Genomic DNA, 15,627 nt, shown 5'->3' on the forward strand with positions numbered 1-15,627 from the left:
ATCGTCTAGAAGGCTATAGAGAACATAAGCTCATGTTATGTTTCTTGGTGGGACGCAAAAGACAAACGGGTCTCTGGCTCCATGAGTAGACTATTTTTTAGGCTCGCCCCCATCTGATGGGTTGTTAGAGCATCTCTAACTTCTTCCTGAGATGTTTCCTTAGAAACTGAAAGACGGGGTGTGGTGAACAGCATCACAGAATATCACCAAGTTCTGACACATGGTGCAGAGCTCTTCAGAGCAGCTCTATGAAAACTTGAAATTTATCTGGGAAAGGTTCCTTTAGTGCCTAAGCCACACCTGGTGTCTGGCCCTCTACTTTGGCAGGCAAAAACAACACTAATTCTTTTCTTTTTTTTTTTTTCCCATTTATTTTTATTAGTTGGAGGCTAATTACTTCACAACATTGCAGTGGGTTTTGTCATACATTGACATGAGTCAGCCATGGAGTTACATATATTCCCCATCCCGATCCCCCCTCCCACCTCCCTCTCCACCCGATTCCTCTGGGTCTTCCCAGTGCACCAGGCCCGAGCACTTGTCTCATGCATCCCACCTGGGCTGGTGATCTGAAAAACAACACTAATTCTATCTGTTCACAAGAAGAGAAACTATAGAGGCTGCTGCTGCTTTTGAAAACACACTCATTGGATTTAGTCTGATGCTGTGTGACAAAATAGTAGTAATCAGTTCTGTAGTAGTCAGCATCCTGGACGTCTTGATAAGGGGGATTATCAAACCCTTGGGTCATTTGGTTCTGAGATACAGCAATAGAAGTATGCTGTGGATTTGAAGAAAGAGAATTTCGTTTCACTGGAAACTCAGATTCACACACACACGTACACACAAATCACATCACATCCCCTTGAATAAGGCTAACTCTGGTTGAGTAAGGCATGCCCCATTGTGAACATAATACATGTGATTTGCCAGAGTTAGACATCATAGCTTCGTCAGTGACACCCACAGACATCTGGGTGATGGTATTGTGTGCAGTGTGACTCTCACTTTATTTTAACCTGATAACTGAAGATTGTCACTGTAAAAATATATATTTGCTATAGCCACAAACAACCTCTTAATATGCACTCAAGAGCCTTTGAAGGTGCCATCAGAAACACAACCCCTGTTCTCTGTAAAGGCACTGTGCTATCTATAGCTGCCCCATGCCCTGGGACACACAAACACCTTGATGCCTTATGTGATAAGTCACATAAGACAGAAAAGATGCTCTGGCCCCAGCAGGCCATGAAAACTGATTGGTTCAGTTGCCATTAGTTGTATAGCTAACTACTGCAACACTTGGTGGCTTAGAGAAAACCATTTGATTTTGTTCATAATTTTGTGGGTCAGGAATTTAGGAAGGGCTCCTGTGAACAGTGTCTGATCGAGGCACCAGCTGGGACAGCTGGTACTGGAGGGTCCATTTCTAGGGTGGTTCCTTCACTCATATGTCTGGGTCTTGCTTCTCCATGGCCTCTCCCCCATCATATGGCATTTCAGTCTCTGGGATTCTCCTTGTAGCTTGGACTTCCTGTAGTGTGGTGGCCTCCGGGGAGTTAGGTGTCTTCTGTGGTGGCTTAGAATGCCAAGAGCAAGTGTTTGAGGGCAGCAAGGGGACGCTACAAGCCTCTAAGTGTCATCTGTCATTTCTGCTGCATTACATTGGTCAAGGAAGTTACTACGGGCAGCCCAGATTCAAGGGAAAATGGATTAGATTACACCAGCAATCTCCAAAGCAGAAAGTCATGGGCTATAAAGGAGCTGGTTTTATTCCCCCAAACTCCTTTGGGGAATAAATCAGTTTTGTAATTACTGGTTGCCCAACAGCTACTTTGTATTTGAGGAGAAGAAGTGAAATGTCACACATTCTTCTGCTTTGTATTTGATCTGTGCCTTAATGCAGTAAAATCAGTGAGCTTGCCTTTGACTCACGGTTAAATTTTAAGTATGAGGGTGATTTGTTATTGTTATAGTCGCTAAGTCATGTCCGACTCTTTGTGACCCTGTGGACTGTAGCCCGCCAGGCTTCTCTGTCCATGGGATTTCCCAGGCAAGAACACTGAAGTGGGTTGCCATTTCCTTCTCCAGTGACAGTAATAATTAACTGTATATGGACAACAGTGGCAAGAGAGGGCTGAGAGATGACATGAAACTTTTTTTTTTTTTTAATATTTATTTGGTTGCGTCGAGTCTTAGTTGCAACACACGGGCTCTTTCACTGTGGTCCAGGGACTCTTGTGGCACATGGGCTTAGTTATTCCACAGCACGTGGGGTCTTAGTTCCCCAACCAGAGATCGAAACTGCATTCCCTGCATTGCAAGGCAGGTTCTTAACCACTGAACCACTAGAGAAGTCCCAACATGAAGGTTTTAAGTATGATTGATTGGAATATGGTTACTCTATTGACTGAATTAGGAAACCCAGGAGGAGACAAAGTTTGGGGTAAAGAATATAATGATGCTTTTCACTGCAAGTAACAAAATACCCAACTGAAAGCACCCTAGAGCCCTTCATTTTTCTCACAGCAGTAGTCTGGGGCAGATATGTATCAGATTTGGCTCAGCTCAAAGATGTCAAGGCTCAGCTTGCTTCTCTGAGTCTTTTGGACTGCCTTCCATGTTGCATGATGGCCATCTCAACTCCAGCCATCCCTCAATCATCATTCATTTTGTCTATTAACAGAAAAAGGAAAGAATTCTCTCTTGACATCTCCCAACCCAGGAACTCCACACCAGATTTCTCATAAGTCCCATTGGTTAGGATCGGGTCACCTTTCCATGTGCTAGCTTTAGAGGAGACTGGAAGAGCTGGTCTTTTCATTTTTAGGCTTTTTTGTAAGCAGCCAGCTCAGCTAGCAGGATGAAAGGCATTAGGTGGGTAACCAACAATGTCTGCCTCCATGATGAATACTATTTTTTCTCCCTACACAGTTGATAAAGTCTCACTTGCTGCTGCTGCTGCTGCTAAGTCACTTCAGTTGTGTCCGACTCTGTGCGACCCCATAGATGGCAGCCCACCAGGCTCCCCCGTCCCTGGGATTCTCCAGGCAAGAACACTGGAGTGGGTTGTCATTTCCTTCTCCCATGCATGAAAGTGAAAAGTGAAAGTGAAGTCGCTCAGTCATGTCTGACTCTTAGCGACCCCATGGACTGCAGCCCACAGGCTCCTCCGTCCATGGGATTTTCCAGGCAAGAGTACTGGAGTGGGGTGCCATTGCCTTCTCCAAAGTCTCACTTAGCAGTCTTATAAGGCTTGAATTAAATGGGCTAAATTGTAACTCTAATAAATTATTATTTTCTAGAAACCAGTTTGTTTCTCTTTTACTTTGTGACTGAACCCCAATCCCACTGCTTCTTAATAAAAGATTAGATTATTTCCCTTATACTTTAAAAAATTGATTGAAAGCTCTTTGGCTTCCATGAATACATGAATCCATCTCGTTAGGCATCTTGCAGAATTGCCTTTCTGATATCATTACATATTACATATCTTTATTCAGTTCAGTTCAGTTTAGTCGCTCAGTTGTGCCCAACTCTTCACAACTCCATGGACCACAGCACACCAGGCCTCCCTGTCCATCACCAACTACCAGAGTCTACTCGGTGATGCCATCCAACCATCTCATCCTCTGTCGTCCCCTTCTCCTCCTGCCTTCCATCTTTGCCAGCATCAGGGTCTTTTCAAATGAGTCTTCACATCAGGTGGCCAAAGTATTGCAGTTTCAGCTTCAACATCAGTCCTTCCAGTGAACACCCAGGACTGATCTCCTTTAGGATGGACAGGTTGGATCTCCTTGCAGTCCAAGGGACCCTCAAGAGTCTTCTCCAACACCACATATCTTCATAAGTGCCTTATAAAGGCTTGTATATAGGGCTTCTCTGGTAACTCAGTCAGTAAAGAAACTGCCTACAGTGCAGGAGACCTGGGTTCAATCCCTGGGTGAAGAAGATCCCCTGGAGAAGGAAATGGCAACCCACTCCAGTATTCTTGCCTGGAGAATCCCATGGACAGAGGAGCCTGCAGGCTACGGTCCCTGGGGTCGCAAGAGTCGGACATGACTTAGTGACTAAACCACCATATATGTATATAGGGGCTTATAAGAGGAAGACAATTCTGTAGACATTGTGAACCTTCTTTTTTTTTTAAACTTTTTTGTAAAGTCTGGAGGCTTGGAGGACTGTCATTTAGTGGGAGTTGAACCAGGAAGACCAACCGTAGCTGTTGCCTGGATGTCGGCGGATAACTCAGCTGAGCCGAGCCTGTGACCCAAGTAGGACTAAACCCAAGAAGTAAAGGTCTTCAGCTGGGAAGAAAGAGTCCTGACTCAGAAAGGGCCATGGTTTGGGCATCTGAGCAGTGCATAACTTCCTAAGCTGGATAAAGTTGGAATCCTTTATTCTCTGGATCTGTAATTGTCTAATCTTTAAGTGTCAAATTCTGATATTTTTCAACCTGAAAAAAAATTCTCACATAATAAATTTGAGCTTGAGAGTGTCAGTGTTGGCACCCTTGCTAATGAAAGGTAAAGGAGAGGTGGAGAAGACCCGAGGAAAGACACTCCAAGTATCATCTTGAATCTGTAGCAGTTTATTCACTCATCTAACCTTCCTTGAATGCCTGGCTCTCAGTGCTAGGGGTGGAGACCACAGAAGACCAGACCTGTCTTTGAGGCACTGATAGTAACCTGAGAGGGTGTCAGCCACCTTGCTTCTCCATCACAATAGAAAAACGAATATGGTAGGTCAGTATTGTCTGCCAGGCTGATTGGTTGGCCTGGTTCCCCTTACCATTTTAAAGATCTTGGTCTCTGTATTTGAATGAGTGTAGTGAAATCACATTATATTACAGTAACTGTGTTTGTACTGAATTCTGTTGAGTGCCAAGAGAAAGCCAGCTTTACTTACTCTCTGATATTTCAAAAATAGATCTCAAAGCAACTCAGTGCCTAAGCGAAAATGTTTATTTCCAAAATACCTGACGTGATTGATTCAAGTCAGTGAATCTGTAACTTACTAGAAACTGCCTTTCTGAGAGCCATATCTTAAATATTAAAATTACTGCTGAGAAAATGATACTTTTCTAACCCCAGAAAAGTTTAATGTCTCATATGCAGAGAGAAAGCAAAAACTAGTGCCAAGTTTATTAAACGGCTTTCTTACCTTCCCTTAAACCCCCAAGTCTGACCTGACTCTAGGCTTGAATGCACAAAATCATGTGAGCCCTGATTCATGGCATCAAAGGCAAGTGGCCCTCCATTATTTCTGGGGGGCCAACTGGTGGCCAGAGGTGGCCCGGGTTTTGACTGCCCCCTTTTGCTCCAAACCTCAGTCCTGGCTTAAATCCAGTCTTCTGGGGCCAACTTATCTTCATGTTTCTCCCCGCTGTAGGTACAGCCTATTGGGTGGGGCTCTTTGCAGGAAGGCCTCCCCTCCCCGCTTAGCACTGACAGAGGGAGACCCCTGCCAGACAGGAAGTGATTTAGGTAAGTCATAGGGCTCTGAAGTTCCTCAGCCATCTCCACCACAGTGGGAAATTCATCACCTTCTGGGACTTGTTCCACCTTGTAGGATCTCTTTTCCCACTTCCCCATCTTCCCCAAATCCAGAGACTTCCTAAACAGAGCTTGTGTTTAAACCTTTCTTAATTAAATAGTCTCAGAAAATGTGTTTTCCTATGCTCAAAGCATTCACCTTTCCTAAGACTGGTGATCCACGTTTATAGCCACATTTGGGAAACTGGAGAAAGTCTGAAATTGTAGTTTGTCTTTAAATGGGCTCATCATTCAAGGTGTCCTGAATCAGCATTTAAAGCCTCGGGGTCCCCTCCAACAGGGGCTGGTCTATATCTTTGGTTCCCCTGGTTTTGGTCTGTTTCCAGGTGTGGCACTGGGCTCACTCTCTCTATAAATAGCCTTATTCTCTCTTATGATAGTCTGGGTCACAGGAGTAGTTTTAGAATAAAACACTCTAGAAAAACTGGGCCAGAAGCAACTTAGGGCCTGTAAAATGCCTATTTCCAGGACTTCCCAGAGTGGCCCGGAAGCCTAGGTCATGGGGTGGGCACAGCAGGTCTTCCTGGGCATTGATTTCCCAGCAAACTTGTAAGAAATGTTTAAATGTTAAAACTACAGCATGTTAAAAGAATAGAGTACAAACTTCAGACCGATTTCAAGGTAAAATGTTTCAAGCATGAGAAGTTTCACTTCCAGGCTACTCTCCCAGGGGCTCACATAACTCTTCCAGTTAAGGCAACTCGGGTGTAAGTCTGAGAAACACTGTACTTAAAGAGGGTACCATCATACAAAAATGTCCAACTTTTTTAAAGGCGTTCTGTTCCAGCATTTGTTAACTCCTTTTGCAGATAATTTGCAAACTACAGTTATTTTGTGTAGCGTATGTGCCAAAAAAGTTGAGTTGGTGTACTTGCAAGTGGAAAACTTAAATGCAATAGATACTTTTTAAGGAATCCTAAAATAAGTTAGTGTATAAATAATCACCTCCTGGTTATCAGTTTTGTAACTCTGAGCTTAATAAAATATTTTAAGTGGGTTTTTTCAATTAATTATAAACATCCACTTATCTTAACTGGAAATAGTTCTTTATTAATTTGATTTTGAAAAAATGTCATGTATCAATAACCATTGATTTCATGGGACTCTGAGCAATGAAAATTTAAAATTGTATTTATTACTGGAGTTGAATAATCTAAAAAGCATTTTTTTAGATCCCTAATAATATTAAATGTGTAAATTATTATTTCTAATACTTGCATTATCTTCATGACGCATGTACAACAAAACATCAGTTCAATGATGACGTTCTTGAGGGCACCTGATTAAATAACCATGAGGTTAACCAGGCTAACTTCAAAGTTGATTTGGAATCTTATACTATTTATTACTATAAGCAACTATATTAGTTAAATGTAAATGTTCAGAGTTTATTCTCATTAATGTGCTATATATATATATATATGTCTAGCTACTTCCAGATGTTTAGTCTTCCTTGGCCTTCGTACAGTGTGATCATTCAATAAATGTTTAATAGATAGGCTTATTAAAGTTTTATTTATTATATTTAATGTAAAACATTAGAAATGAAAATAAATTAGGTTGAAGTAGAATGGACAGTGTAATTGAAATAATGTGGAATAGAACTTAAATAAACCTCTTTTGTTAGCTTGGAAATTTAAAAGTATGTGACCACACTTAAGATGTAATGAAATATATCATTATGGAGGAAAAAGGAACAATATTGTATTATTGGTTTCTAGATTCACTAAACCAAAGGCTATTATGTTTAGTCTAGTCTAAAAATAGAGGTGATAAAACTAACTTAGCTACGTTTTTTTATTAACTCAAAAACTATCTGGCTTAAGCAACTGCTTATACAAGATTTAAATAAGATGAAGATCACCATATAATTATCATTGGCTAAAATAGTGCATTATTTTATGGAAGTTTTAATAGAATATTTACTTTTTCTCAATGATTGTTTTACTCTCAGTATAATCCCTATCATATAGGAAAAATACCATTACAAAATGTTATTGAGTTACCTGTTTCATTGTGAAATAAATTAAGAAATTTTAAATCATGTTAGTCTGAAAAATTCTATTACTAAGTTAAGGTAACAGGGAGAAAGTGTATGTTTTTCTAGGGCTGTGATCAAATCAGGGCTTGGAAACTAGTAAATTGACTTTGATTTGACTTAAGTAAAATATTGTTCCTATTAGAGATGAATATTTGGTAAATCCAGTCTTGTGACTGTTGACTCTTGTGTAATTCAGGGCATAGCAGGATCAGGCTCTGGTCTTTAGGAAACCACTAGCTTGTGCTGGGTTTTGCTGATAGAGTGATGTCTCTTTAACTATAGGCAGAACTGTGGTAAGTTGTTGAAATTTTAATGAATTTTTGTATATTTTTCTTTCACTATCAGGCTATCAGCTGCAAAGGTCAACACAGTATATCGTACACTCTGTCAAGGAATCAGACTGTGGTGGTTGAGTACACACATGATAAAGATACGGATATGTTTCAGGTAACATCTTTCTTTTTTCATGGAAATTTTTACCACATTTTTCCTTCGATTCTTCATTTTGAAACATAGTCAGAACTCCTTTCACAATAGTGTTTGGTGATGTCCAAGGGGGAAAAGGTGAAGATAATATTAAAATTATTCCTGTTTGGTTTTCAAAAGACTAAGAAAACCGTTCTAAAATTGCAAAAAGAAATTTTAAAGACTACATTCTCAGATCTCAGTGCAATAGAGACTCTAAAAACAAGAACAGAGACTTTTAGAGCCAGCTGTATTGAAGGATAGCCAAGTAACAATGTTGTGATAGTTTCAGGTGGACAACAAAGGGCTCGTCCATATACATATACATGGGCTTCCCTGGTGGCTCAGATGGTAAAGAATCCACCTGCAATGCTGGAAACCTGGGTTTGATCCCTGGGTTGGGAAGATCCACGGGAGGAGGGCATGGCAACCACTCCAGTATTCTTGCCTGGAGAATCCCCATGGACAGAGGAGCCTGGCAGGCTACAGTCCATGGGGTGGCAAAGAGTTGGACACAGTTGAGCAACTAAGCACATATGTTATATATACATCTTTTCTCCCACAAATTTTACTCCCATCCAGGCTGCCTCATAACACTGAGGACAGTTCCCTGTGCTGTATACAGTGGGTCCTTGTTGGTTATCCATTTTAAATATAGCAGTGTGTACGTGTTGATCCCAAACTCTGTTAACTATCCATTCCCCTCCCGTCCTTCCCCCTTAGTAACTGTAAGTTTGTTCTTTAAGTCTTATTTGTAAATAAGTTCATTTGTATCATTTTTTTAGATTCCACATATATCGCTTCTTGGCCTTTTGGCTAAGATCAAGTGTAGATTCCACATATAACCGATATCATACGATACTTTTCTTTCTCTACCTGACTTACTTCACTCAGTATGACAGTCTCTGGGTCCATCCATGTTGCTGCAAATAGCATTATTTCATTCTTCTTAATGGCTGAGTAATATTCCATTGTGTATATGTACTACATCTTCTTTATCCAATTCTTTGTCGATGGACATTTAAGTTCCTTCCATGTCTGTTGTAACCAGTGCTGCAATGAACACTGGGGTGCATGTATCCTTTCAGACCATGTTTTTCTCAGGATATACACCCAGGAGTGGGACTACAGTGTCATATAGTAGCTCTATTTTTAGTTTTTTAAGGAACCCTCATACTCTATCCATAATGGCTGTACCAATTTGCATTCCTACCAACAATACTAGAGGTTTCCCTTTTCTCCATGCCCTCTCCAGCATTTATTGTTTGTGGATTTTTTGATGATAGCTATTTTGACTGGCGTGAGATATCTCAGTGTACATAAATGATTTACATCTCCCTAACAATTAGCAATGTTGAACATCTTTTCATGTGCCTCTTGGCCGTCTGTATGACTTCTTTGGAGAAATGTCTATTTAGGTCCTCCGCCTGCTTTTTGAGTGGATTGTTTGTTAATTCTCACTAAATCACATCATTGCTTTGTCACCAAAAGAGCAAATGTCAGCATCTTCATATTATTATAAAATCAATTTTGGCTTCAAGGACCTGGGCCCCTTGAAAAGGTCTTGAAGACCCTCAAAGGTTCATGGACCACACTGAGAAATACCGAATTTTACTTATACTAACCTCTTAATTTTATAACTGAGAAATTTGTATCTTTGGAAAGAAAGAACTTAACCTTAATTGGGCAAAAATGGTATTGGTGGCAGAACGCAGATTTAAGTCTCCTCAGTTCTCCGTTCTCTATGTAATACCTACTCAACCGCTTTAAATAAGGCATGGTAATTCAACAAAAATTTATAGATTTATTAAGAAAATGTAACTCATTTGTTATTTTTACTGAAATAATCTCATTCCTTTTGCAGACGAACTGGACATTAATGTCAGATTAATCTGAGTATCTTAGAAGGCCCTAAAAAAAAACAAGCTTAATTTTTTTCCTCCTTTTAACAAGTTTATGTGTCTAAATTCTACCACTGACAGAAATCACTGAGCAAAAGCATTGCAGCATTCATATTTCTCAAGTATGGACCTTGTTGCTGAGGGCTGTTCAGCCATTACCCATTGAAATGATTCGTAGGTTAACTGAATGTGTAAAAGCAGAAGATCAGAATGAATCAAGAAAGGGCCTTTTACTGCATTTCCAATAGTGGACTCAGATAATAGGCTCAGAAGTCAAAAATATTATTGTCTGAAAAAGTCAAACCTAGATCTACATTTAAGAAATTAGTTAAGACTGATAAAATATGTTACTATAGTCAGAATAAGATCTTAGTCATTATTTTCTAGAATAAGGGTAAATAAAGCAACAAGAAATGAGCATCAGTATTGAGAAAGAATATAAAGAATACAGTTTAGAAAAGGAATCAAAGGCAGTGATGAGATGTCTTACAGAGCCCCTAAAAAGGAAGACAGTGATGCCAGATACATTCTGATCATGGGGGTAAAGAAACTGGCCAGGTCCTGAAACCAGTGTTAGTGGTCATTTCCCCCTCTGGTTTTTAAGTTTCATATGCTTCACACCTAAGTGCTGCAATGTCTTGTGTTTTCATGGGGCTTTTTGTTTTTTTTTTATTTGGTTTATAGTAGTCCTAGATAGTAACATTTCATTAGCATCTATGTAGTTGAAAAAAATGTTAGACTGTTTTAAAATTATTTCCTAAAACATTATGCATGTGTATGCATGTTTGTGTATGTGGCTCACTGTCATAACCTTCCATTAGTGAGTTTTATTTCTTGAGCACCTACGACGTGTCAGATCCTCATCTAGTCGCTGGAGGTAGACAGGTAAGGCTCCCTCTCATGGAACCTAGATTCTGGAGCAGACAGAGAGACACAGAGAAGCAAGCATTACAGCAGGGCCAGGGCCCCACAGCAGAGTGGAGGGAGGAAGTGGTGTGAGATGAACTCAGAGAGGTAGGCAGAGGCCAAGAGGGTAAGGGGCTTTTAGGCCAAGTAAAGAGTTTTTTATTCTAGGAGTTTTGGGGAAACTGTTGGAGGATTTTTTTTAACAAGCAAGAGATAAAATTCTATTTCCATTTGGTTAAGATATCTCCAAGGGCTGTCCAGAGAAGAATGTAGGAGGCAAGTGTGAAAACAGGGAGAAAGATTTGGAGGTTTAGGTGATGCAAACCAAGAAAGAGCTGATGACAGCTAGAACTAAAGTGGGGAAATGTTGAAGGACTGAAGATGTGTTTGGAGGAAAAGTTGATAGAATTTACATGAGGTTAAACATGAGCGTGGAGAAATGGAAGAATCAAGGGTGACTCGTGGGTGTTGATTTTTAGCTTGAGCAAACTGAGTGCCAGTCACTAGGGCTTGAAGAGGATTCAGATTCTGCTGGAAACATGTTATATTTGAGATGTTTCTTAGATATCCACATGGAGATCGTATATGCTAGCCTGAAGCGAAGAGAGAGATCAGGATTTGGGGGCTAATAAATGGGATTTGATGAGATAACCTGGGGAGAGAACAGAAAGAGAAAGGGGCTGTTTACCAACTAACCTGGAAGGGTTTCATTAACTTAATACCAGGTGCAGATGTATCGGAACATGCTGAGTGTAAGCCCTGGAAACGTCAGCAAGCAGGGTTTCAGTGGAGCCAGGCCTGCTGAGAGCATGATGGAGTGGCTCTGGAGTGGGTTACAGGATGAGTAAGGAAACAGAGGTACTAACTAGTGACAAGTTTTTCAGGAAGTATTACCAGTAGAAAGAATCAGAGAAATGGAGCTCTAGTTTGAGAATTGCTTTCCAACAAAGGAAAGCATTTTTAAAAATGAGAGGCTAATCTAGAACAGTGCTATTCAGGCTGCTTAGCCAAGCAGCGAAACTTCAAGGATGAGGTGAGTGAGGAAGCTGGGAAGGAATGCATTTGGAAATTTGTAATAGTGGTTTGACATTCCTGAAACATCGAAGTGGATAATCATTTTTCTAATACTGATTTTTGTTATATTTTGAAAAGATATTAAGTGACAGGTTGAAATTTTAAAAGCAAACCAAAAAAACTAATCCTTTACCTCACAGTCCCAGAATTTGAGAAGCTCCAGAATGTTTGATGGCTGACCGTATGACCCAGTTAGGAGAGAAATGGGTGATTCAGCAGAGCAAGGGGCCAACATCAGGAGCAAAATCCTTGGGAAGGGCACAATACTGGGCTGCCTAGCACCCGTGGAGAGATTGGTTGTGGGTAGGAGCAGCAATAGCTCATCCTAGTAATAGGAGGGAAGTGAGAAAATAAGGTTACAGTTGCAGGGGCACAGGTAGGATTGATTTGTCCAGAGAAGATGAAGGAGGCCCTTTCAGGTGTTTCTATACCATTTTACCTGTACTGACTTTGATTGACAACCAGGCAAACCCAAACTTTTCTCATATCCATACACAACTGAAAGTGCCATATGATGCTGTGTATATCAGTCAGCAGCAGGGAGAAAAATTCTCCCTGTGCCCACTACATGAATATAAAATGGAATTCACATACATCATGGCTGGTCCACATGACTAACCTTAAAATAATGTAGGATGGATCCAACAGTCAGAGAAAGGACAGGCTCCAAGTCTTCCACATTAGGTGAGTTTTCATTAGGAAAGTGGCCTAGTCCCCCCACCTCTGGCAACATGAGGTTTGTGTCCTAAAGTATAGAAATATACTAACACTCTAGAAGTTAGATTTAAGTGGAAGGGAACTGATACATATTAAATGACCACTCAGGTAAGTGTCCTGACTTGAAATAATTGATCCTAGCAGTATGTTCCAGTTGGAATAAAATGTCATGTTTTACAGGCAATTTCAGTTAATTCATCAAGACATTAATTTAATACATGGGGAATGGCCTTTCTTGAAGAGAGTAATTTCTGTAGACAAGGAACAGTTGTGTGATGCTGCGCTGGAGTGTGGTTTTAGCTTTGAGTTTTTAACAGAGCGTGAGATATCTTTGCCCTCTTCCACGGAGGTGACAGAAATTAGGTCATGGCCTGTATCTTTGTGAGAGCTCGGGGGTTCATGTGATGACCTGGCAGTTTTAGAACTTTTCACATTTTACTCCTGAGCTTCAATGGAATAGAGGTTCAGGACAGATAGATTTGTTCCTGAGTTTGGCATAGTCTCCTGTGTACTTTCCTATATTTGTAAAATATTTTGCAGTGTATCTGTTACTTTTCTAATTAAAAAAACTAAAGCGAAATCAAACAGCAAGACAAATGTTGTATAATATCAATTATATGTAATATATGAAAAGAATTCAGAAACATAAAAATGGAAATTAGTATGGGAGTTACAGGGGGTTCAGGATTGGGAGATGCTGGTCAAACACTGCAGGCTTCCAACTGTGAGATGAGGAAGTTCTGGGTATGTAATATACAGCATGGTAATCATAGTTAATAATACTGTATTATAAACTTGAAAGTAACTAAGGAGAGTAGTTTAAAAAAAAAAAAGCCTGAAAAAATCAGAGCAATCTGAATCAGTAGAGCTTCTGAGTTACACATCCAGCTTTTCAGTGAATCTAGCAGAGGGAAGATTCTGCAACTTGAGAAAGATGAATCGTAAAGTTTATAATCTAAATTTTATGTTGCACTTTGTAAAAAGTATATGTTTTCTAAACCTGAAATCCATATGTTTAGGATAAATGCATCTAAGTTTCAGTGAACCTGGTGGTTTAGTTTATTCCAGGAACATTTTAATAGGACAAGAAATTAAGCATTGTTAAAAAAAAAAAAAGAGAGAAAATAGATGTCTGTTTTTTACAATGCTTATGCTTTAGAGAGAATTTTGAGATCAGGATAAAGATACCTAGGAAATTGAATTTGGGGGCCTTATATATGCATGTACCTTGGAGCTCCGTGTGTTCCTTCCATTGACAGCTTCAGAATCAGAGTCACTGCCGTTAGGAGAGAACATTAATATCATGTTTAACAAGATATTGTTTACATATAGATTATTTTAAGACATATCTTTGGCATATATAACATTTATTACTGTTTCCTAGTTAGAGATTCATAGAACATCATTACATAGACAATTTAGTATTTTGTCATGAGGACTTCCTTACCTGTAAACAAATATTTCCCAGGACACAGCAGCACCTGTCTTATTTGGATTTAGTGAATATGAAAAGCTTTGTTGGAACTCTTAAGATCATGCTAATGAAATATATTCTTTCTGGCAGCATTTAAAGTTACCAAGGAAGTAAGCCAATAAAATATTATTGTCAGCTTTATACACCTTGCCAGGATAATTCTTTAAAAATTCAAAATTGAACTGTTGTGACCAGCATTTTTAAACCTTTCATATGACTGTATCTCAAGCTTTGGGCTGACTTGTGTAGCCTTTTACACTGTTCTCACTTCGCGGAAGAAGGGAAATAGGCACTGGGTCTCTTAAGTCTGGGGTAGGGCTGTGCCATGAGTCACAGGTGGGTTCACTCAGTGTAAAAAACCAGGCCCTGGGGTCTGCAGCCTGGCAAGAGTAGGGGAAATAGGGCTTTAGTTTGCTGGCTGCCTTTAAAATCTTCGGGTCTTTTTTTTTTCACTTTGAAATACAAGAGGGGAAAAAGGAATGATTTTCTATGATAGTAATAAATTATGTTTCTACCTGATCATACAGCTGTTTGGGGTGAGATGTGTTTTCTTCCAGAATAGAAAATGGAGCTTTTTTCTTAACATTTAAAATCTGATGGTTGGTTACCATAACACCTCCCTTAAACAAGAGAAGGAGCAGATTTAAGATTTTTTATTCTAACCTTCCTCGTAGAGATAATGAATATTAAAGGATCCTGAACACTTATTTCATGTGATGAATATGGTGACATATTTTTGGATATGAGTGGATCATGAGTTATAATTTGATTTATTTAGGTGGGCAGATCAACAGAAAGCCCTATCGACTTCGTCGTTACAGACACAATTTCTGGCAGTCAGAACAATGATGAAGCGCAGATTACACAGAGCACCATATCTAGGTTTGCCTGCAGGATAGTCTGTGACAGGAACGAACCTTACACAGCACGAATATTCGCAGCTGGATTCGACTCTTCCAAAAACATATTTCTTGGAGTAAGTACTATTAATTAGTACATTGTTTCTAGAAAAACACCCATTATCATCATACATATAACATTTAATTGTGGCCAGAATATTTGCTTTGCAAAATGCTTCTGGTTTTAGATTTTGAAGTTTTCATTTTCATGAAAAACTTATTAAAAAGCTGAAAATAAATTGTCACTACTTGTTATATTTGCCATATTAACTATAAAATATGGAGTGACTTCTTAAAAGTATGTATATTACCACATATAACGTATTGTAGATTTAAGGGGATTTATTTCAGAAGGAAAAACAAATGATCAGATCTAGATAATGGGGGTTCAAAAGAAAATGTTGTTCATTTATTCATTCAAAAATTTGTTAGTTTACTTTGTTCCATATTGGGAGTTACAGACGTGATATCACAAAGAACAAAACTATAAGACTAAAAATATCTCTCTTCATAGACTGTCCATGTAAATAAAAAACCCACACTTGTAGTGACTATCCAGGTTTAATATAATATAGTCCCTTTTTGAATTAACGTA

The 15,627-nt window shown here is 39.4% G+C and overlaps 1 protein-coding gene across 1 annotated transcript in view; it reads left to right on the top strand.

Annotated features, from left to right (window-relative positions):
* PELI2 (pellino E3 ubiquitin protein ligase family member 2) overlaps positions 1-15,627 on the top strand; it is a 185,017-nt gene that overhangs the window by 151,308 nt on the left and 18,082 nt on the right. Inside the window, exons 3-4 of the mRNA XM_065941457.1 lie at positions 7,942-8,043; positions 14,912-15,109. Of these exons, the coding sequence (XP_065797529.1) occupies positions 7,942-8,043; positions 14,912-15,109 (300 nt within the window). The remainder of the gene's footprint in view (positions 1-7,941; positions 8,044-14,911; positions 15,110-15,627) is intronic.

This window comes from Muntiacus reevesi, chromosome 7 (assembly GCF_963930625.1).
Source record: "Muntiacus reevesi chromosome 7, mMunRee1.1, whole genome shotgun sequence".
Classification (NCBI taxonomy): domain Eukaryota; kingdom Metazoa; phylum Chordata; class Mammalia; order Artiodactyla; family Cervidae; genus Muntiacus; species Muntiacus reevesi.